Genomic DNA, 23188 nt, shown 5'->3' with positions numbered 1-23188 from the left:
AGGCCTTTATGACCCACCAGCCTCCCCTAAGCCTCCCCAGAAAGACCACTCTGGTCCTTCTACTCCACTAACCAGACTCAGGTTGGGCCTGAGTGATTGATACTGGGGACCCATTAGGATTATTTAAGTTCAGATTGAAGTCCAGGATCTCTTCAAACTCGCCTGACTCCTTTTGCTCCTGTGAAGGGATAGGTGGATAGGCAACTTTGTTTAGTTCATGATACAACTCCACTATCAAAGCTCTAAGATAGTCAGGATAATAAAAAACCAAACAAACAAAAGACAAAAAAACAAAAACCCACTACACGTACAAATAAAGTGCATGCATCAAATGGATGCATGGAAGAATCCAGCCGTGCAGCCCCCTGGGTGGAGATATGGGACATTTCTAACATCCTGATGTTCTCATGCCCAGTCCCAGCCGGTAGGAGAGCCCCCAAAGCTGGCAACAGATTTTAGTGTCATAATGTACTCCACTTATTACAAACTCTACTTCAGTGAGATCTCTGTAGTGTGGACATGTGTGGACATGCTTGTGTCTGGTTTCCTCTGCAGAACGACATGTCTGTATTTGTCAACACTCAGTGTCCTGTTCTGCTTTTTCTGTCATGCAGTTATATATTTAGAGTTACATGTCCAGGTTTGGCTATGTTGAATTAGGCTGACACAGACGTGCCTGTGCCTGGTATTTGGGGACTATGTAAACTTCTTTCACTTAAGCACATATTTAGGAACAGAATCACTGCTTCCTAGACAGACTTTGTAGGTAACTTTAGTAGGTATCAGATAAGGATTTCTTGTTTGTTTGTTTGTTTGTTTTGTTTGTTTGTTTTTCTTGAGACAGGGTTTCTCTGTGTAGCCCTGGCTGTCCTGGAACGCACTCTGTAGACCAGGCTGGCCTCAAGTGCTGGGATTAAAGTTGTGTGCCACCACCACCCAACTCAGATTAGGATTTCTTAAACTACCAGAAACAAAAGACCTCAGGAATCTTGGGAATGAAATCTAGCTCTGACAGAACCCCAATCGGTTAAGTGTAAAGCATCTATGAGGTAATGCACCATGCACCATGACAGAGACACAATGTAGCCCTTGACCTCAAAATGCTAATACTGACAGAGACAAAAAAAAAATTTACAATTAAGAAAACTAGGAGACAGGCCTGGCATGGTGGCACAAGCCTTTAATCCCAGAACTAGGGAGGTGTATCTCTGAGTTCTAGGCCAGTCTGCCTGCTTTATGGAGTTAGCCCCCAGACAGGACAGCCAAGGCTGCACAGAAAGTCTGGAGAGGAGAAATGGCTCAGCAGGTAGGAGTGTATCAGCAAGCCTCACAACTGAGTTTGATCTCTAGAACCACACAGTAGAAAGAGAACCAACCTCAACACCTCAAGAAGTTGTCTTCTAACTTCCACAAACATACTATGGCTTGCAAGTGCCTCAAAACACACACACACACACACACACACATACACACACACACACACACACACACACACACACGTGAGGAAAAAAAATTAAATATGAAAAAGAACCAAGCACAGTGTCACACATCTAGCACTCAGGAGGCAGAGGCAAGCAGATGCCAGAGAGTTCCAGGTCAGTCAAGGCTATATAATGAGCCCTGTCTCAAAACAACTGGAAGGAAGGAGGGAGGGAGGGAGGAAGAAAGGAAGGAAAGGAGGGAGGAAGGAAAGAAGAAGGGAGGGAGAAAGGAAAGGAGGGAGGAAGGGAGGGAGGCAAGGAGGGAGGGAGGGAAGAAGGAAGGAGGGAGGGAGAGAGAAGAATGAGAGAGAAAGGAAGAGTGAAAGAAAGACCTCCTAGGCTTCTGATTTTAAAAAATTACACAACTCTGTTTTATACAATGAAATCTTACATGGATGGGGTACAGAGCTAAACAAAGAATTTTCACCTGAAGAACTTCGGATAGCTGAGAAGCACCTTAAGAAATGTTCAACATCATTAGTCATTAGGGAAATGCAAAGCAAAACAACCCTGAGATTTCACCTCACACCAGTCAGAATGGCTAAAATTAAAAACTCAGGAGACAGCAAGTGTTGGCGAGGATGTGGAGAAAGAAGAACACTCCTCCACTGCTGGTGGGTTTGCAAACTGATACAACCACTCTGGAAATCAGTCTGGAGATTCCTCAGAAAACTGGACATGACACTTCTGGAGGGCCCTGCTATACCACTCCTGGGCATATACCCAGAGGATTCCCCAGCATGCAATAAGGACACATACTCCACTATGTTCATAGCAGCCCTATTTATAATAGCCAGAAGCTGGAAAGAACCCAGATGTCCCTCAATGGAGGAATGGATACAAAAAATGTGGTATATATACACAATGGAGTACTATTCAGCCATTAGAAACAATGAATTCATGAAATTTTTAGTCAAATGGATGGAGCTGGAGAACATCATACTAAGTGAGGTAACCCAGTCTCAAAAGAACACTCATGGTATGCACTCACTGATAAGTGGATATTAGCCTAGAAGCTTGGAATACCCAAGACACAATGCACATATCAAATGATGCCCAACAAGAAGGAAGGAGAGTTCCTGGAAAGGCTCAGTGCAGCAGTGTAGGGGAATACCAGGACAGGGAAGGGGTGGATGGGGGAATGGGGGGGGAGGGAAGAGGGCTTATAGGACTTCTGGGGAAGGGGGGGGATCCAGGAAAGGGGAAATGATTTGGAATGTAAATAAAGAATTAAAAAAATAATCTTACATGGACACTTAGCATCCAAAGATTTAAAGGAGAGTTGCTCTAGGGCCAGGGCCATCGATGAGAGCAGTGGAACCACCTGCCTTTCCTCCCCTCACCCTCCATGATGGGTTCCAACGTTCAAACGCATTGGTTCTGCACGAATGTTTGTTTTAACACATCCAAACAGGACTCACCAATATAGTAAGTGATCCAGAGTACCCCTGCTGCAGGTAAAACATGCCATACTCCTTGCTGGTGCACAGTACTGAGGAACGTACTCCATACCTCCTGCTGTTTGCAAGAAAGTAAGAGACTGAGCCCAGGACTGCCTCTCTTCAAGACCCCAGCGCTTCACCGAGTCTGACTCAGTCTCGGGGTAACCACTAAACCACTTTTCTTCTTTTCAACACAAGAGGAAAAAGCATTTCAGATCTTACCAGATGGAAGATGGAGTAGACCCAGGCTTCATCTGTAGTAATTCCACATCTTCTTTCATCAAGATGAGAGACTGGCCATCAGGGGCCAGGCCCAGGCCTGTCAAGACTCCCAAGTCCTCCTGCAGAACTCTCTTCAGATGAAGACTGTAGTGCAGAAGACACACACAAACCAGAGAAGGACACTTCTTAAGCTAACCTTTCAGAGTCTCGAGTACTTCTCATGAACGTACCTTTCCATACTCTTCTCATGAATGAAGAATAAAACACAATGACTGACCAGCCCCAGATATCCTGCTCCTAACCCTTTGTGTGTGTGCACACTTGTTTGTTCTCATATTGGGATCAGACCCAGAGCCTCTGGAGGGATTAAGACAAGCACTCTAGCACTGAGCTATATCCCCAACACCTGTCTCTCTTATATCAACATCCACCATCATTCTCCCTTACTTACTCAAAAGGAGATTCTCTAACATTGCTGTCTTTTGCTTCCACCAGTGAGTTCTGTGGATGCTTCCTTCTGCAACTGGACCCCAGATCTTAGCAGGCTTCCAGACCTCAGCACAACTGACTCCATAAAGGCAGTGCTATTTAGGCCAGGAAACTCAGCATGCAAACCACACCACCAGCCAAAATGAAAAAAACAAAGACCTAATCTATCAAATTCCATAGTTCTGCGAAAGCATCTAAGTGTACTAACTTTGCTTTTGGGCTTCTGTAATTCTGCTTCTGGCTAACGTTCTTGTTAACTGAAATATATCAACCCAGGGTATGTTTTCTGTGATTAAAAGCTCACCCTGAGAGAGGCTCAGGGCTACACTGGGATCCTGGACACCAGGGTAGTCTCTGACCAGCTAATAAAGACTTTCTATTGGCTTAGACCCATGTCCAAGTAGTCTTCTCTGGTGGACTCCCCACGACACCTTCACCACAGACTCACTTTTGCATCTTTCCTTCTCCTGTCTACAGCCCAGGCCAAGGCCCATCATTATGCCTTTCTACGAGGCAGAACAGAGCTGTACAAGGTCTCCCAACCTTCACCATCTCTTTCCCACTCTATCCTCTTTCCCACCACCATGTTCCTGCTCTAAAACTCAGATCATGGAGCAAGGCATTGAGCAATTGCTGGACTATGTGTTTGGCATGCCTGGGGTATTGCTTGATCCCAGCATCAAACCCCAAAAGAATAAGTGTGGAGAGTTCCTGGTGCAGACTTCTAGGAATTTAGCAGGAATTTGACATTGGGCTAGGACAAGGAAGTAGGCTCAGGGTAAACACAGCTGAGGAATGTATGGCCTTCCTTTTATCATGGTCATCCTCAGAAGCCCCTAGACACAGAGGCCATGGGACTTTGTTTATTGCCTCGTTTGACTACTTGGTTTATTGCCTTAATGGCTTTGTCTTTGATCTAAGAACTGACCCTATTCTTTGTATGTACCTAGAATGATATAAAAGCAGAATGGAAAAAAAATAAACCGGCCTCAGCTTCTGCACTAGCTGGAATCGTGTTATTGTTTTTTTGCTTGTTTGTTTGTTTTTTGGTTTTGAGGGGGGTTGTTGTTGTTGTTTGGTTTTTTGTTTTGTTTTGTTTTGTTTTCGAGACAGGGTTTCTCTGTATAACCTGGCTGTCCTGGAATTCACTCTATAGACCAGGCTGGCCTCGAACTCAGAAATCCACCTGCCTCTGCCTCCCAAGTGCTGGGATTAACCTCCAGGCTTGGAGTCCTGTTCTAAAGCTGTCTAATTGTCTTTTCTTTTAATCCTCCCTCCCTTGAGACCCTCTGGCTGTCTGAGCTGGATTGGTCACTAAAGCCAGGCGGTGGCTGGCACATGTCTTTAATCCCAGCATTCAGGAGGCAGAAGCAGGTGGATCCCTGGGTTCTATCCTGATCTACAGAGCAATTTCTAGGATATCTAGGAGTACACAGAAACTCTGTTTTGAAAAAAACAAAACAAAACAAATAAATAAAAAAACAAGTCATTGGTACCACACTGTCTGGCCCAGAACTTGTCACCAATAAGCATTTAAGAATTACTCATGGAGCTGGAGAGATGGCTCAAAGGTTAAGAGCACTGACTGCTCTTCCAGAGATCCTAAGTTCAATTCTCAGTCACCACATGGTGGCTCACAACCATCTGTTATGGGATCTGATGCCCTCTTCTGGTGTGTCTGAAGATACCTACAGTGTATTCATAAATAAAATAAGTAAATGTTAAAAAAATAATTATTCATTTAAACTGACTAGACCAAGGCAGGTGAGAGGGCTCAGTGGGTAGAGGCTCTTGCCAACAACCCTGACCACCTGACTATGATCCACAGAAACCACATGCTGGTAGGTGAGCCAGTTCCCTCAGATTGTTCTTGGACCTCTGAATACACAGGGGAAGATTATAAAGGCACTACTTTGCTAACTTCCCTCAGAACAATTCCAACGGTGCTATCACCAATAAAGTAGTATAAAGCAAAATGACTTTGCTGCACCAATTCCTTGTCACATACACAGAGAGATCAATAAACGCAACTTGAAAACAACTGATAAAGCCAGGGCACTGACAGCCTATCACAGCCTTGCTGGAGAGCAGACACGGACGGATCATAACAAAATCGTAGGTATTTGTAGGATTGCCGTCAGTGCCGCCTTGCTTCACCTGGATTTGGTGGACGTTGAACCTTTCCTCAGTTCCACTTGCCACTCGCTGACGTTTTCATTTGCACTGAGAACAAAGAATGAATTTGCCGAGTACCAGATCAGGTCACTGATGCGACCTGGAGCCTGTGAGTGAAGACAGTTCAGTTCAGTACTTCTGAGGGACAAGCATAAACCTTTCCCCTCCCAGACATGCAGACAAAACTCCGACCCACGGAGGTTCCATTAAACACACAGCTGGACAGAATTCACAGAGACCAAGACACCTGTGCCGTAGCAACGGCCTTGGCTTGCTGCCACAGTGTCAGTTCCCCAGCTTCATTTCCAGACGCCACCATTGAACCGTCCGGTGCCCACGCCACAGCAGTGATGGCCACAGAACTCTTAGGTTGGTATGCATCATCTGGAGAAGAGAGGAAAGGATACATTAAGATACATTAAGAGCACTGCACAGAGCTCTTAATAGCGGTGCACACCTTTAATCCTAGCACTAGGGATACAGAGGCAGGTGCATCTCTCTGCGTCTAAGGCCAGCCTGGTCTACATAGCAAGTTCTAGGCCAGCTAAGACAGAGAGAGAGAGAGAGAGAGAGAGAGAGAGAGAGAGAGAGAGAGAGCATCTGTGCTACTGAATGAGTGCATGGGATAAAGAATTATAAGGATAATTAATTATATTAATTATTTAATTAATTTATTTTAATTAATCAATTAAGGATATATTAATTATAAGGATAACAAGGCATTCCTTGTTCCGCTCACCTTCTCTTATGCTACCTCCCTCTCCCCCTTAGTCACCTGCTTCCTTAGGTATCTGCCAGAGCTGTACAGAGCTGTCATCTGAGGTCAGCAGGAGGCCTGAAGCCTCTGAAGCAGCAGCTGCTGTGACAGGGCCGCTGTGTCCCTGGAGGGTACGTATCTGGCACACCTAGGAAGCAGAGGGTTGCAGAGGTTGTCCCGTACACCTTCTCTATCGCCTCCCCACGCCACTTCTTGCAGAGAACTCACCAACAGGGGATGCCACAACTTTGTGGCCCCGTCCAGTCCAACAGTCACCACCAGAAGCTCTGATCCAGGCTGTCCAGCTGAAAAGACAGGGAAACCAACTCAGAAGAAATGGCTAGGCCCAGGGGCAAAGGCCTAAGACCAAGGGCTGGCCTAGCAAGCACCAGTCCTAGGCTTAATCTCTAGTACTGAAAAGGAGGAACAGGAAATGGAAGAGGAGGAAATAAAAGGGGTCGAAGGGGAAAGGCTGACCAGTTGGTACCTGGGCGGGGCTCCAGAGCAGCTGCGCACTGGCTGATGGGTCCGGAATGGGCAGGGATACTGGTCAGCTCCACACCCTGATGGTCCCACACTTTCAAGGTCCCATCCCGGCTCACAGATACAATGTGTTCCTCCTGTCCCCAGATCACAGTGTCAGAGGACAGTCACAGCGGGCAGGGCATGGGAAATGAGGCAGACAGCAAAGGAAGTAGTTCAGCAACCTGGGACTGCACTAGCTTGAATGTGCATACAACTATCTTGTAATAATTCTCCTGGTAGCCTGAGACCCTGCCCTACATGCACTAAGCATACTCCCCTCTCCAAACAGTCTGTCAGCAGCCCCAGTCCCCCATCTGCACAGAGCTGCACATGTTCCTCTCTTTGGACAATGGAATACATTTCTCTTCCTGCTAATACCCATCAAACATAGACAGGTTCCATCCAATCATACTGTCTTCTGTCTGGGTATGAGGATAGTGGGAGTGATCTGGCCTGAACTGGTTTTACATGCATATGTAATAAAGCAATCTGGGTCAATGTTTGGTGTGCACATAATTAAAAGCAGATACAGTGTGGTAAATGACATAAGCAGCAAGAAAAAGTGTATTTAATCCAAGTCTGTAGATAAGAATAGAGAATCACTCAGACCCTACACCCCTGGCAATCAAGCTCCTCCCTCTTTCAGACCTTATACAAGAAGCCCTAACCAACAACCTGGGGCCCTTCACTCAGGATGACACATCTTTTTGCTTGTTTGTTTGTTTGTTTAGTGTAGGCCTGGCTGTCCTGGAACTCACTCTATAGACCAGGCTGAGCTCTAATTCACAGAGATCCACCTGCCTCTGCTCCAGAGCGCTGGAGGAATTAAAGGCATGCACCATCATTGCCCAGAGGCAGCATATCTTACCTATGTATTATTTTGCTTTGAATAACCTTTCTGCTTTCACAATCTGCATGTGCTTTTTAACAATTTTAATGTGTGTGTGGTGGGGGGGGGCAAGTTCACATGAGTGGAGGTGCCCAAGGAGGGCACAGGCTTCAAGGTCTCCCTGGACAGACATGGTGCTGGGAATTGAACTCAGGTCCTCTGGAAGTGTTCTTAATGCTGAGCCATCTCTCCAGCCCATTCTGTGCGTGCTTGTATTTAATTCCTGATTCAGACACCAAGAACTTAGAAAATACCTGGCTGAGACCTCCAGCTCCCTCCAGGGAGGGGAAGGTAAACATCGAGGACTCGGAAGATGTAAAGGGACGAGGGATGCAGAACTGCGCAGTTGAGTGGCTCGGAAAGTCTTGCCAGAAATTCACAACACTGAGAGGATGTGCTTTTACATGCCACCCAGGACACCGACCACCAGCCCAACACCGTACCCCAGTCCCAAGTATCGCAATCTTACTATTCGCCATTGAGATTAGATACCTAATGTGTCCAGTCTCCCAGACCCTCCTGGCCCTCCCCGAGACCGCTGATGTAGTCCATCGTCTTACCACAGCAACCACGGCGCTCACAGCACTCTGGTGACCTGGGAACTGGCCAAGTTGCTGTCCTGCCTCTGGGTTCCAGAGTCCCACAGAGCCATCACTCGAGCAGGAGACCTGCAGTCACAAGTGAGAGGAACAAGATCATCAACACTCCTCTGGCGTTTTGTTTATGCGGCCAAGGGTTGAGACAGGGTCTCACTATGTAGCTCTGGTTGGCCTGGAACTCACTATGCTAAGATTAAAGGCATACAGCACCATGCCCGGCTCCTTTCTTATGTTTTTTTTTAAAAAAACAACATAAGACTTCTACATGGGGAAATAAACATCACAAACCCCAAGAAAATAATCTGAGATTAGTTTTATGCCTTAAGAGCAAATAAATGACAGCAACATCTTTCACTCTCAGGCATTCCAAAGCTGTAGAGACAGTACTGTGTTGTATTAGGAACATGGGCTTTGGGGCTAGAAATGGCTCCAATTGCAAAATTGCCCTGTTCTAGCAGACGTGAATTTGCTCCTCAGCCCCCAGATCAGGTAGCTCACAGTGGCCTGTAACTCCGGTTTCAGGGGATCCACTGTTCTCTTCTGACCCCCACAGGCACTGCACTCACATGCACAAATCCACAAAGACACACAAATAAAAAATTACAGTTATGATATAGCAACAATGACAATTTTATGGGGCTAGAGAGATGGCTCAGTGGTTAAAAGCCCTGACTGCTCTTCTGGAGGTCCTGAGATCAAAATCCAGCAACCACATGGTGGCTCACAACCATCTGTAATGAGATCAGATGCCCTCTTCTGGTCTGTCTGAAGACAGCTACAGTGTACTTAGATATACTTAAAAATAATAATAATTTTATGGTTGGGGGTCACTACAACATGAGGAACTATATTAAAGGGCTAAATAAAGCATTAGGAAGGTTAACCACTGGGCTAGAGGAACGGCTAGATGGTAGAGCACCTGCTTAGTATGTGCACGGCCTTGGGTTCAATACCCAACACCAAAAAGGCAAAGGGGCTTTCTTATCAGAATGTTTATTGGCTGCGAGATGGTAGGATGGCTCAGTGGACAAAGCTGCTTTCCACCAAGCCTACTGACCTAAGTTCGATCCCTAGAAAGCCATATTAAATGAGAGCACTGACTGCGTACTGCGAGCTGTCGTTTGACCCCCATGTGCATATCATGGCACAATGGCACATCCATGTGCACATGTGCACAGATGCACACAAAAGCATAAGGAATTTAAATAAAAAGACCGCTGATTAGCTCAGCTCTATCCCTGGCATGACCTTGAAAAGGCTTTTCTGGGGTCAATTTTCTTCTCTGGGAAGGAGACATAAGGGTAGGGTCTACTTTACAGGGTATCATAAAGAGCAATCATGGTAATAATATAATTGAGCTTTTGTCAAACCTAATGTAGACTATATACACACCCAGCAAAGGTTTCCATGACTATCATTAATAGATGCTAGAAAAAGTTTGAAAGGGAGATTATTGCTTTCCCTCGGGACGCGTGCTGGGCCCTGCCTACTCTTTCCCATCCCTTCACTCACCAGGATGTTGTCTTTGGTCCATGTACAGCCAGTGATCCAGTCACGGTGACAGGATGAGAAAGTGTGAATCAGGAGAGGCGCTTGGGCTATCTTCACGTCCCAGCAGAGGAGATTCTGGGAAGGTAAGGACAGGGATCCTTCAAGACACAGACCATAAGAATACCAAAGCCATTTCAGACAGAGGCTGTTTCTCTCTGACAATGTCTCCTGAGGCCTAAGCTGGCCCTGGACTACCTCCCTAGCTAATGATCTGTTCTCCTAAGTACTGGGAGTAAGGTAGGGTCCACCACACAGGGTTTCAAGCAGGAAGTTTTAAAGAAGAGAGAAAGTAGTGTAAGGCATGCAGGTAGAACCACCTGCAGATCTGGCGGATCAAAAAGTTCAAGGAAGCAGTAGGAAATAGACCATTCAGGAATCTAGGATCGGAGGGACTGTGGGGCCATGGGGGTTCATCCTTCTGTAACTCACCCGGTCCCTGCCCGCTGTGGCCAAGATGCCTCCATCAGGGCTGAAGCTACAGCAGCACACAGGCCCCTCGTGTCCCCGGAGTTCAGCACCACAGGGCAACTCTTCTACCACATGCGGCTGTGTCAGCAGCTGTCTAGGCCACAGTCGCACAGTGAAGTCCTCTGTATCAGTGAAACAGGAAGGGAAATGCCTTCTGAAAGCAGAAGCAAGACTGGCCTGGGAGCCAGAGGAAACCGCAGGAGCAGAGCCCAGCGCCCACCCGAGAACAACTCCAAGGAAGTGGGGTGGTGAGTCACCAGAACGTGCAGAGGTCCTGGGCAGCGGTCAGTCACCACACACAGCACAGTCAATCACTTTCACCTCACCATCTGTGAGCACCAAACCTCTGCTTCCCTTTCTTCCTCCTCCCCCTAGAAACAGTCTAGAATAATTATGTAAGAGGAGTACTGTAGCCATAATGCTTTTGTGCACTGTGTAAAGATGATCCTTGTGTTATTCAAATGCTGATTTCTCTGATTGCCCATATCTAGTTACAATCTAGACATAGCATTGTAATGTTTATTCCAAGTATCTCCTGTTTCAAGTTTATGCAAACATGGATCCTCATTTAATTCTCTGACTTGTCAGTAAAGTGGATTAACCAATAGCTGAGCAGAAGAGAGACTAGGACTAGACTTTTGCCAGCCAGGGGAGATGGAGAGGGAGAAACAGAGATGGAGGTGGAGACAGAGACGGAGGGGGAGGAGGAAGAGGAGGAAGGGTGGAGGAGGAGAAGCAAGACAGAAGAACCATAAGGAGTGTGTGCGAGAGGCAGCATGGGAGAAAACATTTGAAAGCAGAGAGAGCTAGAACAATATTAAACTGTTCTGATACTGGCAAGTATCATAGCCAGATGAGGTTAGAGGTTTAGAGTACATTAATAACCCAGCTAAGTGTTGTAAGCATATAATATAAAAATATAGTCTCTGTCTCAATGACTTGGGAGTTAGTCAAGGTTAGAGAAATACTGTCACCCTTTTAAAATGACATTAATAATTGACACCCAATATGGGGCAAGAACTTGCATAGATTCTAAACATGGGACAGAAATCTAAACTTACAAAAAACAAACCAGCTTTAAAGCCTTAAAAATTCCTGGAGAAAGTGGGATCAAGCACTCCCTAGGACCAAAGGCAATTTCCTAGCAAAAGAGCAAGACAGCAAAGGAGCCAAAAGTCCAGGGCTTCTTGAGTGGACTCCCCACAGTGCACTAAAACCCCAGAGGGACAAAGCAGAGGCCATTCCTTTAGAAGCCCCAGCTGCATAAGAAACGGAATCTTCGACAGAACACATTCAAAAGCATCTTAAATAGACAAATTGACACTTTGTTGCAAATAGACACTGTATGTGCATGGATTTTGATATGCATGCATAATTATAGTAAGTTGAAGGGTGACACCAGCATATTCCAAAGCAATGATTCTATAACCTGCTCAGTAGTACCTGAGGCAGCAGCCAAGAGTTCCTGGGAGGCAGCCAGTCCCAGCACAGGCTTCTGGTATCTCGATAATAGCCAGAGGGAATGAAGGGAGTGTCCCTTGAGTATCCAGCCATGCAGGGATCCATCTTCTGCACCACTCACCAAAACGCTAGGGCTCAGCCAGACCAGTGCACACACTGCCACATTTAGCTCTTGATGCTGAGTCTCCTGGGAACCTAGAAAATGGAAGAGTACATGAAAAAAAAAAAAAGACATTTGGGGAAAGGAATGAGGCAGTAGGGACCCTCTTTCCAAGGGTGTAAACCCATTGACTCCCCTTCTGATACCTGAAGAAATCTTGTAGATTTTAATGCCATCTTCTCGGTACCCAACAGCCACCTGGTCACCGTCTGGGTTGAGAGCCACAGAGAGTGCAGGAGAAAGAGGAAGAGAGCCCAGGCTACCCCTGGGCCGGCCCAGGAATCCTGACCATAACTGAGCCTAGGATGCAAGAAAAGTTTAAAGGTACTTACCTCCACTGTGAGCCCCACCCCATGACATCTTCCTTCGAAAGACTTCTCTCTCACCATCCCAGTTCCTCCAGGACCCTCACCACAGGCCCCAGCATTACTCGAATACAGCCCTACTTTCGCTACTGTGTCCCTGAACCCACAGAGCCTCTGGAAACTCGCCTTGCCATCCTCTCCAGCCGTCAGAAACCTGCCTCCAGCATGCAGGAAAAGAACAGCAGAGACACAGCCACACTGTGCAGGGAAGGCCACCAGCCGAGCGCCCTCCTGCCAGGCCCACAGCTCCACTGTCCCATCTATCCGGCCTACAGCAACAACCTTTCCAGGTGCATTGAATGCCAGAGTACGGACAGACGGTCCTGGGGCCCCAAGTTCCTAGACGTGGGTATAAAGATAGAAACAACAGAGCCTGAACTCAGTATGGGCTCAAAGCAACATGGATTGTAGCTGTCATTCTCCACTGGTCCTGTGTGTTCTCCTGGAGAGTGACACAGGACCGTATTACCTTGGTGACTTTGAGTCCATCTGCCTGGAAGAAGGTAATGCTGCCAGCCCAGTTGCCTGTGGCTACCACCTGCCCCTCTGGGTGGAAGGCAATGCAGTTTAGAGACTTGGGATGGGTGTGGTGGGAAGCCAGCTGTCCCCGGACTGTGTCCCACAGCTGGAGAAGAAAGAGAGGAGAAATCGGGGTGCTGGACACAAATGGCAGAGCCTCTCAGCCCCGGAGCGCCTGGGGGCTATCTTATCTAGTCCCCTGCCTCAGCAAGGCTTGCCTAGGACAGGACTGAGCAACAAAGTCCTTCTAGGCTCCTGGTTGAGCTCCCTTTGTGTTACCTTTACGGATCCTCCCAGACACACAGTGGCCAGCAGGCGGCGGTCTGGGCTCAGGCAGCAGCCCGTGATTTGGTACTGGTGGGCCTTGGTCCGGAACATCCTGCCCCAGGAATGCAAAGTCAGGGTCCTGGGGTCCTCTGGCAGTTAGGCTCCCTCCTCCCTCATTTCTCTCAGGGCTTCTCACTCAGAGTCATGGGAGCTCTTACCAGCAACCATGTTGCAGGTCCCAAAGCTCCAGGAGCCCGTCGAAGGTAGTAAGGAAAAGGGCAGTGTCTGAGAGGAATGCGAAAGAGGAAATCCCGTCACAGCCACTCACCAGAGCCTTCTCCTCCTGAAACGGCCAGTTGGGAAGTGTGGCTCAGGTGACTGGACCCTCTTGGTCCTCCAAACCCAACCCATTCCGGGCCAAAGCCATAAAAAGGAGGCCAAGACAAAGGGGTGTAAGTCCTTGCCTGTCTACATTCCTGGCCCAAACACAGGTGCACGTGTACCTCATAATCAAAGCGGGGGTAACCATTTCTCACTCCAAGACCCCATACCACTGATTTTCAGGGCTCTAGGGAAAAGGTGTTACATACGTGCATGTGCACAGGGGTGAGGGGGTGGTTTGGGTAAGAAGAGAAAGCTGTGGCTGTCTCCTCTCTCCAGTCTGGTAGTACCCACTGCTGCAACCATGCACAGCCATTTACAGAACCACTCTTTCCTGTGTCTTTTCTAAGGCTCCCTGTGTAAGCCAGAAGGCCTGCCTTCCTCCGTCCAAGGTTCTCCTCTGTATACACAACTCTCACAGATTTTATGATGTCAACAACTGGGTCCTGGTTCTGAGCCCCATGTTCCTCTAAATCCTAAGTCACCACATTCCTTGAACGGAAGTTGCACAGTCACACCTCTTGTTTGGGTTTCATTTTGCTCTATGCAGTCCCAGTTGACCTTGTACTTAAGAGAAAGCCCAGGCTGGCTTTGAGCTCACAAGCCTCCTGCCCCAGTCTCCCTGATACTGGGATCACAAGTGTGAACTATCATGCCCAGCTGTTGTTGAATGAGCCTTTGACCAAGATGTCTAGTTTGATATGAGCTGAACAACATTGCTGAATCAAGCAGGGTGTTAAGGGTGTGCTTGGCTTGCCTAGACCTTCTGGGCAGTACATGAGGGTTTTTCTGACAGTCATTCTGTCTTGCCTTCAGCGTCATACCTGCCAGGTTCTCAAGTTCAACAGGTAAATTGTCCCACTGGCGGTCCCCACAGCTGCTCTTTGCCCATTAGGGGAGAAGGCCACAGCGGTTGGGGATGAGGAAATTGTCAGAGACGAGCTAGAGAGGAAGAAAAAATAGGGAGAAAAGAACTGAGGGGAAGAAAGTGGAAGGGAATGAAGTTCTGCATCTCGGTGTCTGCACCTCCCTCTCTTCGCGGTGATTCTAGTCTGTCCTGCCTTCTTCTCTGAAAGGCTTACCACAGCTAGGCTCAAGGGTCTTACCTCTGCTGACCCTTCAAGGTCTGGGGTTTATTAATCCATTTCAGTGTGGACTGGTTGTGCCATCGCTGGGTGAGCAGGGGAGCCTGGCAGCAAACGGGTGACTCTTCAGGCTGGCTCGCTGCCTGCTGGCGCAGGAGCAAAGGATACTGGGTAAGGAGTGAAGCCTGTTGTCTCAGGAAGGTATGGAAAACAGCAGCATCTGCCTCCAGGAGCTTCTGATTGGTGTCAGGCTTTAAGGAGGCTATTTTTAAAAAGAGAGAGAGAGAGAGACTGAGAGTAGCTGAGGAGATGACTCCATGGGCTGGAGGAGAGCTTGCTGCACAAGCGTGAGGCCCTGAGTTCAGATCCCCAGCAACTACGTTAAAAGTCAGGTGTGGCCACATGCACCTGTAACCCCAGTGCTGGTGCTGAGGGTGGGGCAGGGCGGACAGGAGAACCACCGAGCTTGCTGGCCATCAGCCTAACCAAAGCCAGTGAGCTCCAGATTCAGTGAGAGACCCTTTCCCAACGGAGTAAGGTGGAGAACAGCAGACAACGAACAGCTCCTTTGGCCTCTGTAGGTGACTGTGTGTCATATTCACACGCACACACAGACACACAGACAGACACACTCACATACATACATACTCATACACAAATACACGTACTCACATATAAAAACACACATAGAATACTCACACAAACACATGTGCATACACACACACTGCACACACATACTCATACACACATACAAAAACACACACACACTCACACAAATGTATACACACTCATACAAAAACACACATACACACACATACACATCCTCACACAAATACACACATACTCACACAAACATATACACACTCCCACAAAACCACACAAACATCCACATACACATACTCGCACATATACACAGACACATACATATACCAAGGGAGTGGGGGTCAGAAAACACAGTATTGTTAGGAAACCTGCCTAGACTCCATCAACCTCAGCACCAAGTATAATGATTCGGTGTATTTAAATTTTTAAGTCTCTAAGCGAGTATCACCCTCTAAACTTCACATCAGCAACACCTATTCAAAACATAAAGCTTTGGGTTCCACAGACGACCTAGGGAAGTGAAATCTTGTAACCTTAGAATCTGAAATTTTAACCAACTTCCTAGATAATTTACTGTACAGTATATACTGAGAAACTTCCAGTGAAGAGGTCCAGGTCAAAGGGTTTCCTAAGAATCATTTGCTTACATCTGGGGCATTTTGAGGTTGGAATGGAAGTCTGGCTGTGGTGTACACCTCCCCTTGAGCAGGGTATCCCATATCTCAAAAGAAAGAATCCAGTGACTTATCTCACCATAGAGCACATGAGCCTCCAAGAGGTCGGGTGCCAGACCCACTTCCAGGTAAGCGGCTACAACATGGAGGTTGGTAAGAAACTCTGCAAGGAGACCATGGTTCCCGCTCTGGAGCTGGGGAGAGCAGATTGGATTCGTTAGGAATGTAAAGGGGCTGGTGGGGAGGAACAGGCTAGCGTTCGACCACGCCTGTGCATGTAGGATTTACACCCAGGGCCTGGGGAAAGAACCGGAAGGAGGACAGCAGGAAAACTCAATGGCAGAGGGAGTAAGGGGCTAAATGACGTGGGTGGGGTTGGTGTGAAAGGGGAGAGCAATCTAAGAACAGCCCAAGCAGATGCGTGGACTAAGGAAACTAAAGGGGGGCCGGGACTCACCAGGTGGTAGGGCAAATCTTTCAGCGCTTCAGGGGGGCAACTTCGGAAGGTGCCTGAGGCATCAGGATCACACATCTTCCAGAGGTGAACTGCAAGAACAGACATTGAGACGGCTTACGGCTGCAGCAGAGTCATCCACCCAGTGGCCAGTGTATGCTCATGACCTCCAGGTCCACGGCCCATTCTCCTGCCCTGGCTGACTGAGGCTGCAATCACCTGCAATGAGGGCATGCGCAGTCTTCTCCAGCCCCAGCCTTTTCCCATAGCGACGTTTAACTGCTGTCCTCAAAGGCCCATCAGAGAGGCAGAGACGGGCACCAGGGCGCTCCACGGGGCCCTCCCCTAGTAAACTGTCCTCAAGAGAAGAGAGGAGAAGAGTAAGGGAGGAGAAACGGAGCCAGGCAGTGAACACGCTGCTGGCACAGCAATGTGTTGGCCTTCCCACTGTAGATTGGAAACCGGAAGAGTAGCATTCAGGACCTGGGAGGCGAGTGCGGGGCTATACCAAAGAACGGGTGGGATGAAGAAAGAATCTTAAGACGTCCTAACTGGAGGCAGGGTGAGGCTGCTGAGGCATCAGCTGGGGCACCATTACCTGCGCAGACTCTGGACAAGGTAGGCAAAAGGACCCAAGGGGTAAGGGTTTCCACCATGACTGGCAGCCACTGCTTCTTCCCAGCTCTTGGTGTCCTTGGGTAAAATCAACCATGTGCTCAGGACAGCATGCAGCTGGCCCACAGTCAGACCTGAAAATGCAAACTCTTGGCAGCCCAAACCACACGGGGAGCCCATCTCCATTATACATGAGCCCTCCTGGCATCTCTGGCTACCATCCCAGCTGAACTAAGGTTAGCCGACAGCTGAGCCCGCAGCCTCCCATCCTTCCCCAATCACTGACCACTACGCGTGACCTCAAGGGCAGTCAAAGCTCGAGGAAGGACATCGTGGCCATGCTCCTGCTCCAAGGTGCTCAGGATGTGCTGCAGCAGCAGTGGGAGCGTGGCGGGCAGGGTTCGAAGTCTCTCAGACACCTGGGAGGGAAAGAAGAGGACGCTTTGTCGGGGGGGTGGGGGGGGGGCGGCGCAGACAGGTGACTCTGGCAATACAAGAGAGGACGGAGCAGCAAGAACTACAGTAGGAAGGAATGAAAAGGTAAAGAGAAACAGTAAAGATAGGGAATGGGTGACCAAAGGCAGCAAAAGATGAAAGATGGCGTGATGGGTAGCGTTAGTTTTCAACCACCTGAAAGATAGGCCGCTAGCCACGCCTGTGGGGAAATATCTTGAGGAAGACCTACTCACTGTGGGTAGCATCACTCCCTGGAGCACCTTGGACTATAAGGAAAGCTGAGGCACTGGAGAGAAGACTTAGCAGTGAAGAGCACTTGTTGCTCTTGCAGAGGACTCGGGTTTAATTCCCAGACCCACATGACAGTCACAACCATCTGTAACTCCAGTTCCTGAGGATCTAATGCCCTCTTCTGACCTCCCTGGGCACCAAGCATATACACAGTGCATACATATACATATACATATACATATACATATACATATACATATACATATACATATACATATTGAACACTCACACATAAAAGAAAATATGTGTGATTCAATAATATTTTTAATGTAAGAAAGCTGAGTGGCAGCATGCGTTCATCCTGTTCCCTGATTCAAGCTCTTCCTGACTCCCTGGCCATGATGAACTGTATCTGTGAACTGTGAAGAAGACGTGTTTCTACCCTGAAGTAGGCTTTGTCAGTGTTTCATCACAGCAATAGAAATAAAACTAAGAAAAAAAAGTATACCAGAAGTTTCAGAGAGCAATAGCACTTTATCAAAAACTAGGATAGGGAATACTTGTGTAATATTTTAGTCAAGAATCAGGTTTCATTCTGCTCATGTCCTGGGAACTTGAGGTGGAAAGACTTATCCACTGTGGGTGGCATCACTCCCTTGGCTGATATCCTCCACATTAAAAGTGTGTTGAGCACAGCATTTATAGTTTTTTCTTTTTTCTTTTTTTGTTTTGTTTTGTTTTGTTTTGTTTTTTTCGAGACAGGGTTTCTCTGTGTAACCCTGGCTGTTCTGGAACTCACTCTGTAGACCAGGCTGGCCTTGAACTCAGAAATCCACCTGCCTCTGCCTCCCACATGCTGGGATTACAGGCATGCGCCACCACTGCCCGGCTTAGCTGCTCTTTCTTTCTTGACAGCAGATGCAATGTGACCAGTTGCTCCAAGCTCCTGCCACTTTAACAACTCTGCAACAACAGGCTATAAACTCCAACTGTGAGCCAAAACCAAATAAAGCCTTCCTTCCTAAACTGCTTGTGACAGGGTGTTTTATCATAACAACAGCAAGGGAACAAGGGTAGGCAGGGATGAGGAATGGAGTCCAAAAAGGCCAACAGCCATGGGATATGCGGTAAGACTATAGATAAGGAACAACTAACCTGTTCATACAGTGTGAAAAGCCTCAGGTAGTCAGTGACGAGGTGCAGGTACAGCGGCAGGCTTGAACCCTGCTTGGCCAGCAGCAGCCGCATCTGGACAGATGTGGAGGATTCAGCATTATTCAGGAGATTAGGGAAGCCTGTCACAGCTGCCTCTGCTACAGCACCAAGCTGACTGTCAAGTGTCTACTCCTCTGAGTCTAAGTAAAGGGTGGGCATATAACATTACCTCAAAATACACACCCCTTTCCTAATCCTAGCTAGATCCTGCCGGGAAGCTTCCAGTCGGCTTAGCACCCCTCAGCCATAATTCCACTCATCCTCCCCAGGTTGGACTATTCACCATGGAAACCCTGGGTGGTCCTATGAAACCTCAGAGCTTTCTATCTTATGAACAACTTCCCCTGCCAGAGAGGTCTGGAGAAATCCAAAAGGCAGTGCTAAGATGACAGCTAGTGGCCTCAGCGGCTACACCCTCATAACTCCCTGATGCACCTCACACCCCCACAAGCCCTGGTCTGGGTCCAACCTGGTTGTTAAAAGGTGACTCCTCCAGCCGTTTCCCATACAGTGCTAGCTCTTCTCTCACAAGCTGAGCCCTTGAAGATGGGACCAAAGAGCCCAAGGCCACCACATAGGCACCCTGACTTTGCTGAAGGGTCTCGCCCAGGCCTGAGTCACTGGACACACTCAGCACCAGGTGTACTCGCTGTGACATTTGCACAAAGGAACAGAAAAGTAGAGGGGGAAAACAGAACAGCATTAGAGAGGTCCCTATCCTGCTCATCCACCATACCCTTCTCTCCAACCCTGCTCCTGTCTCAGCCTGGCCCACACTCACCCTCGGAAGAGACTTGGGGATCCAGTCAGAAATCAGCTGTCCGTTAGGATCCACCAACTTATCTGCCCCATCGATGATCAGAACCAAAGTCTGACCAGGCTGCAGCGACTGAGCGGCTTTGAGGAGCAGCTTCTGCTGCAGTTCCCACACCAGGCCTCTGTGTGTGAAGAGGCCAGGGTCAGAGGTAGGGCAGTGGGGACGGCAGCACAGCTGGCTAATCTCAAGGTACACACCTGTAAGTGCTGGGGAGGGCACTCGGCTCTCCCAATTTTTGTCTCAGATGGGTGCAGAGGCGTCTGAGGAAGTTGAGAGCAAGACACTGGTCAGGGCGGGCTGCTGGAAAATGGAAGAAAACGAATGGGGGCACATTGGGCTTGTCAGGGACCTTCAGGGCAGACACGAGGGATGCCTGCATGGGGCAAAACAGAAATATATTTACATTTTAGTACACACACAATCTCCCCGCCCACCTCCTTAGCCCCAAAGCTCCTCCTGCTGCCTGAGGCTCATACCAGGAAGGCAGTCTTTCCCTGTCCGGCCTGCCCAGTCACTAGGCTCAACCTCCCGCGGGGCAGCATCAGCTGCTGCACTGTATCCTGAAGAAGGCGTGGCCGTGCGGGACTCGGTGGGTTCTTCAGCTGCTGAAAGCTGGTCTGGATCAAATCATCTTCTGAGATGGATGCTGGCTGCTCCAACTGGGCTGCAGGCTGAGGGTCACAGAGCACTGATTATGTCTCCATGTTTCTTAGGACTTCTTGGCTTCCCAAGCCAAGCAGGGAACCAACCTGCTTCCCGCCCAGGACTACCAAGCTCGCTCTCCTGTCAGTACTCCTGCTGACCTGCAGGTAACACGTCTGGATCACATTCCACACATCCTGGAGAACCAACTTTCCAAACTCCTCCAGGCCCCCAGTATAGGGCCGGCCAGCTGCTACACCTCCCCATTCACAGGAGTAGCTGTAGGGAATACATAACCCAAACAGTCAGAGTAAGCCTGGCTCCCTGCACCACACCTCTAATGGCTATGTGCCTCCAGTCCGGCAGCTCACCTGCGACACGTAACCTCTTTCTGTTTGTATAGGCTTCTCTTCAGCTCTGAGACTCGATGTGCAGCCTCTTCTGACTCAGAAATAAAGTCAGGTTTCCAGGCATCTGGTACAGAGCTGACCACAAAAGACACCCCAGGAGTGAGGCCAGGCGCAGACCCTTATTTCCTCTCATCAGCCAGGAGATAAGGCTCTGGCTCTCTGAAACCTTGTACTAGGTTGAGATCTGGGTTGGAGTGGGAAAAATGGATCTGAGGCCAGTTTCTCTTCCAGCACTGAACGCTGGGGGTTGAGGATGGGACCTGTCTGGCTTTCTGTGGAGGAAAGTTTAACCTGGTAGCAACAGAAGGTACCTGAGGAAATCAGGATCCCTGAAGTAGATGAGAGCTTGGGCCGAGGGCTGCGAGCGTTGGCCACGGCTCAGGAATTGCATCACCTCCATCTCTGTCACAGAGCGCCCTGAAGGGTACTGCCGGGTCTGCATGGAGAGGGAAGACACAGGCAGCATCAGCCCCAAGCAGCAACCCATCTCTAGAAGCCTTCAAATGTCTGAAATCACCTTTATCTCAGTAAGCTTGTGTCCCCCACCCCCACCCCAGACACAGACAGTAAAATATAGTTACCAGCTAACGATTATCAAATGATTGACATGCACTGGGTATTTTAAAATACATTTTTTTCTCTTAGCATTGAAGATTGAATTCAGAACCATACATGTGGTGGTGGGCAAGTAATCTACCATCAAATTATATTCCCAGACGCTTTTGTGTGTGTGTGAGAGAGAGAGAGGGTCTCACTGTGTGACTTGGATGGCCTGGAACTTACTATATAAAGCAGGATAGCCTCAAACTCACAGAGAGCCCTCTGCCTCTCACTCCCCAGGGCTGGCATTAAAAACACAAGCCATGATGAGTTTTTGCATTATATTCTGAAACAATGTCACTTAGTAGCCCAGGCTGGCCTGGAATTCCCGATCTTTTTACCTAAACCATCTATCTAATGGCCAAAGCTAAGCAGATCAACCTTCAACCCTTGAGAACCCAGGGAAGAAATCCCTCTCAAAGGAACTACTTCATCTGGTATAGTCGTCTGCCAGTGTTTCACATCAAGACTCAAGGACCTGCTAGTGCATCCTCCCAGGACTCCCATCCAGGGGCTTTCTCCCACCCCTGCTCCTTCCCCAGCCCCTCCAACCTTGTCTGCCTTACCCAGTGAAAGTGGGGGTGGTCAGGTAGATCATAGTTGGGGGGAATGTAGCCATAGCGGGAGCCCAGAATCCCCACGAACAGCTGTGAGTTCTCCACCTCCCCAAGACACACTTCCAGCTGTCTGTAGGTAAGATTGTGGGAACAGGAGTCACTGGGGGGCAGTTTCAAGCAATATAGATGCAAATATAGAGCGGGCAGGACCCTGAATCACACTGGGAAAAGTGAAGATAAAGTTCCTGTTGGTGTCTAAAGGGCGAAGTCCCACCCTCACCCTCCTTTGTTCTTGCTGTTCCCATCCTGGTCCCTTTGGTTCCACCACTCAGTCCCCTCACCCCTGATCTAGCCCTCTTTCCCGTGTCCCTGCACCTGTTCCTGCGGGTCTCTTCCTCCGTGATACCCCAGCGCAGGTCAATGGCGTGAAGACTGATGCGGTGGGGGAGCACTCGGGCCTGCAGCGCTGGCAGAACAGATCTCATCAGCAGATCTCGCTCCCCGTGCATGTCACGGAAAGTGGATGAAATGAAAAGCCGGATGTTGCGCCACCTGGGGACAAGTGGAGGGTCAGGCGCAGCCTAGGGATCCGTCGTCCCCCATCTCAAGTCCACAGTTACAGGCGCAATGACCCTCTGCCCTTGACATAAACCCTATGACAGGCAAGGCCTTACAGGCCTGCAGATAATATTCTATCTGTGGCACCAGTTGCAGAAACCTGAAAATTGAGCCCCTCTTGCCATCCCTTACGGCCTCTCTCTTCAGAAAAATCATTATTAAAAAGGTACGTTCAATCAATGCAATATTTGAGGCCAACCTTAACCTTATTCTTAACTGTAAGAAATTAAAAGACCCAAGCTATCATTCGGCAAACCCCATGTGAGAAGCCAGCGCCTGTGCCCCAAACCATCAGCCTGGAGCGACATGGCACCTGCTGCTCTCCCTACATTCAGACATTTTTTTTTTTTCTCTAGTAAAGCAAGGAATAGGTTGACAATCTGACAGTTTCCAGGAAGCCCCTGCCTGGGGAGGAAAACAAATATCATAGTAAACAGAACAAATGCAAATGGCCCCATTG

The 23188-nt window shown here is 48.5% G+C and overlaps 1 protein-coding gene across 3 annotated transcripts in view; it reads right to left on the bottom strand.

Annotated features, from left to right (window-relative positions):
• Positions 1–23188, bottom strand: part of Tep1 (telomerase associated protein 1) — a 45508-nt gene that overhangs the window by 1164 nt on the left and 21156 nt on the right. For 2 of the 3 annotated variants that reach the window (XM_052191615.1, XM_052191614.1), the window contains exons 19-52: positions 22486–22662; positions 22120–22240; positions 21265–21389; positions 20915–21028; positions 20705–20822; positions 20378–20572; positions 20099–20274; positions 19866–20022; positions 19554–19733; positions 19025–19117; positions 17469–17601; positions 17166–17316; positions 16787–16920; positions 16571–16659; positions 16193–16307; positions 14858–15098; positions 14576–14693; positions 13589–13713; positions 13383–13482; positions 13054–13209; positions 12711–12923; positions 12366–12519; positions 12042–12254; positions 10560–10720; positions 10092–10205; positions 8541–8648; positions 7054–7186; positions 6795–6871; positions 6585–6714; positions 6057–6193; positions 5792–5916; positions 3146–3289; positions 2903–2999; positions 73–178 (exon numbers count right to left, since the gene is read on the bottom strand). In XM_052191615.1, the coding sequence (XP_052047575.1) occupies positions 73–178; positions 2903–2999; positions 3146–3289; positions 5792–5916; positions 6057–6193; positions 6585–6714; positions 6795–6871; positions 7054–7186; positions 8541–8648; positions 10092–10205; positions 10560–10720; positions 12042–12254; positions 12366–12519; positions 12711–12923; positions 13054–13209; positions 13383–13482; positions 13589–13713; positions 14576–14693; positions 14858–15098; positions 16193–16307; positions 16571–16659; positions 16787–16920; positions 17166–17316; positions 17469–17601; positions 19025–19117; positions 19554–19733; positions 19866–20022; positions 20099–20274; positions 20378–20572; positions 20705–20822; positions 20915–21028; positions 21265–21389; positions 22120–22240; positions 22486–22662 (4730 nt within the window). Of the gene's footprint in view, positions 1–72; positions 179–2902; positions 3000–3145; positions 3290–5791; positions 5917–6056; positions 6194–6584; positions 6715–6794; positions 6872–7053; positions 7187–8540; positions 8649–10091; positions 10206–10559; positions 10721–12041; positions 12255–12365; positions 12520–12710; positions 12924–13053; positions 13210–13382; positions 13483–13588; positions 13714–14575; positions 14694–14857; positions 15099–16192; positions 16308–16570; positions 16660–16786; positions 16921–17165; positions 17317–17468; positions 17602–19024; positions 19118–19553; positions 19734–19865; positions 20023–20098; positions 20275–20377; positions 20573–20704; positions 20823–20914; positions 21029–21264; positions 21390–22119; positions 22241–22485; positions 22663–23188 lie in introns of those variants that run through there. The other variant, XM_052191616.1, reaches the window with a different exon arrangement.

The sequence above is a fragment of the Apodemus sylvaticus genome, chromosome 8, assembly GCF_947179515.1.
Source record: "Apodemus sylvaticus chromosome 8, mApoSyl1.1, whole genome shotgun sequence".
NCBI lineage: Eukaryota > Metazoa > Chordata > Mammalia > Rodentia > Muridae > Apodemus > Apodemus sylvaticus.
Note: the sequence above shows the minus strand (reverse complement) of the source record. Positions and strands in the feature narration are given on the sequence as shown.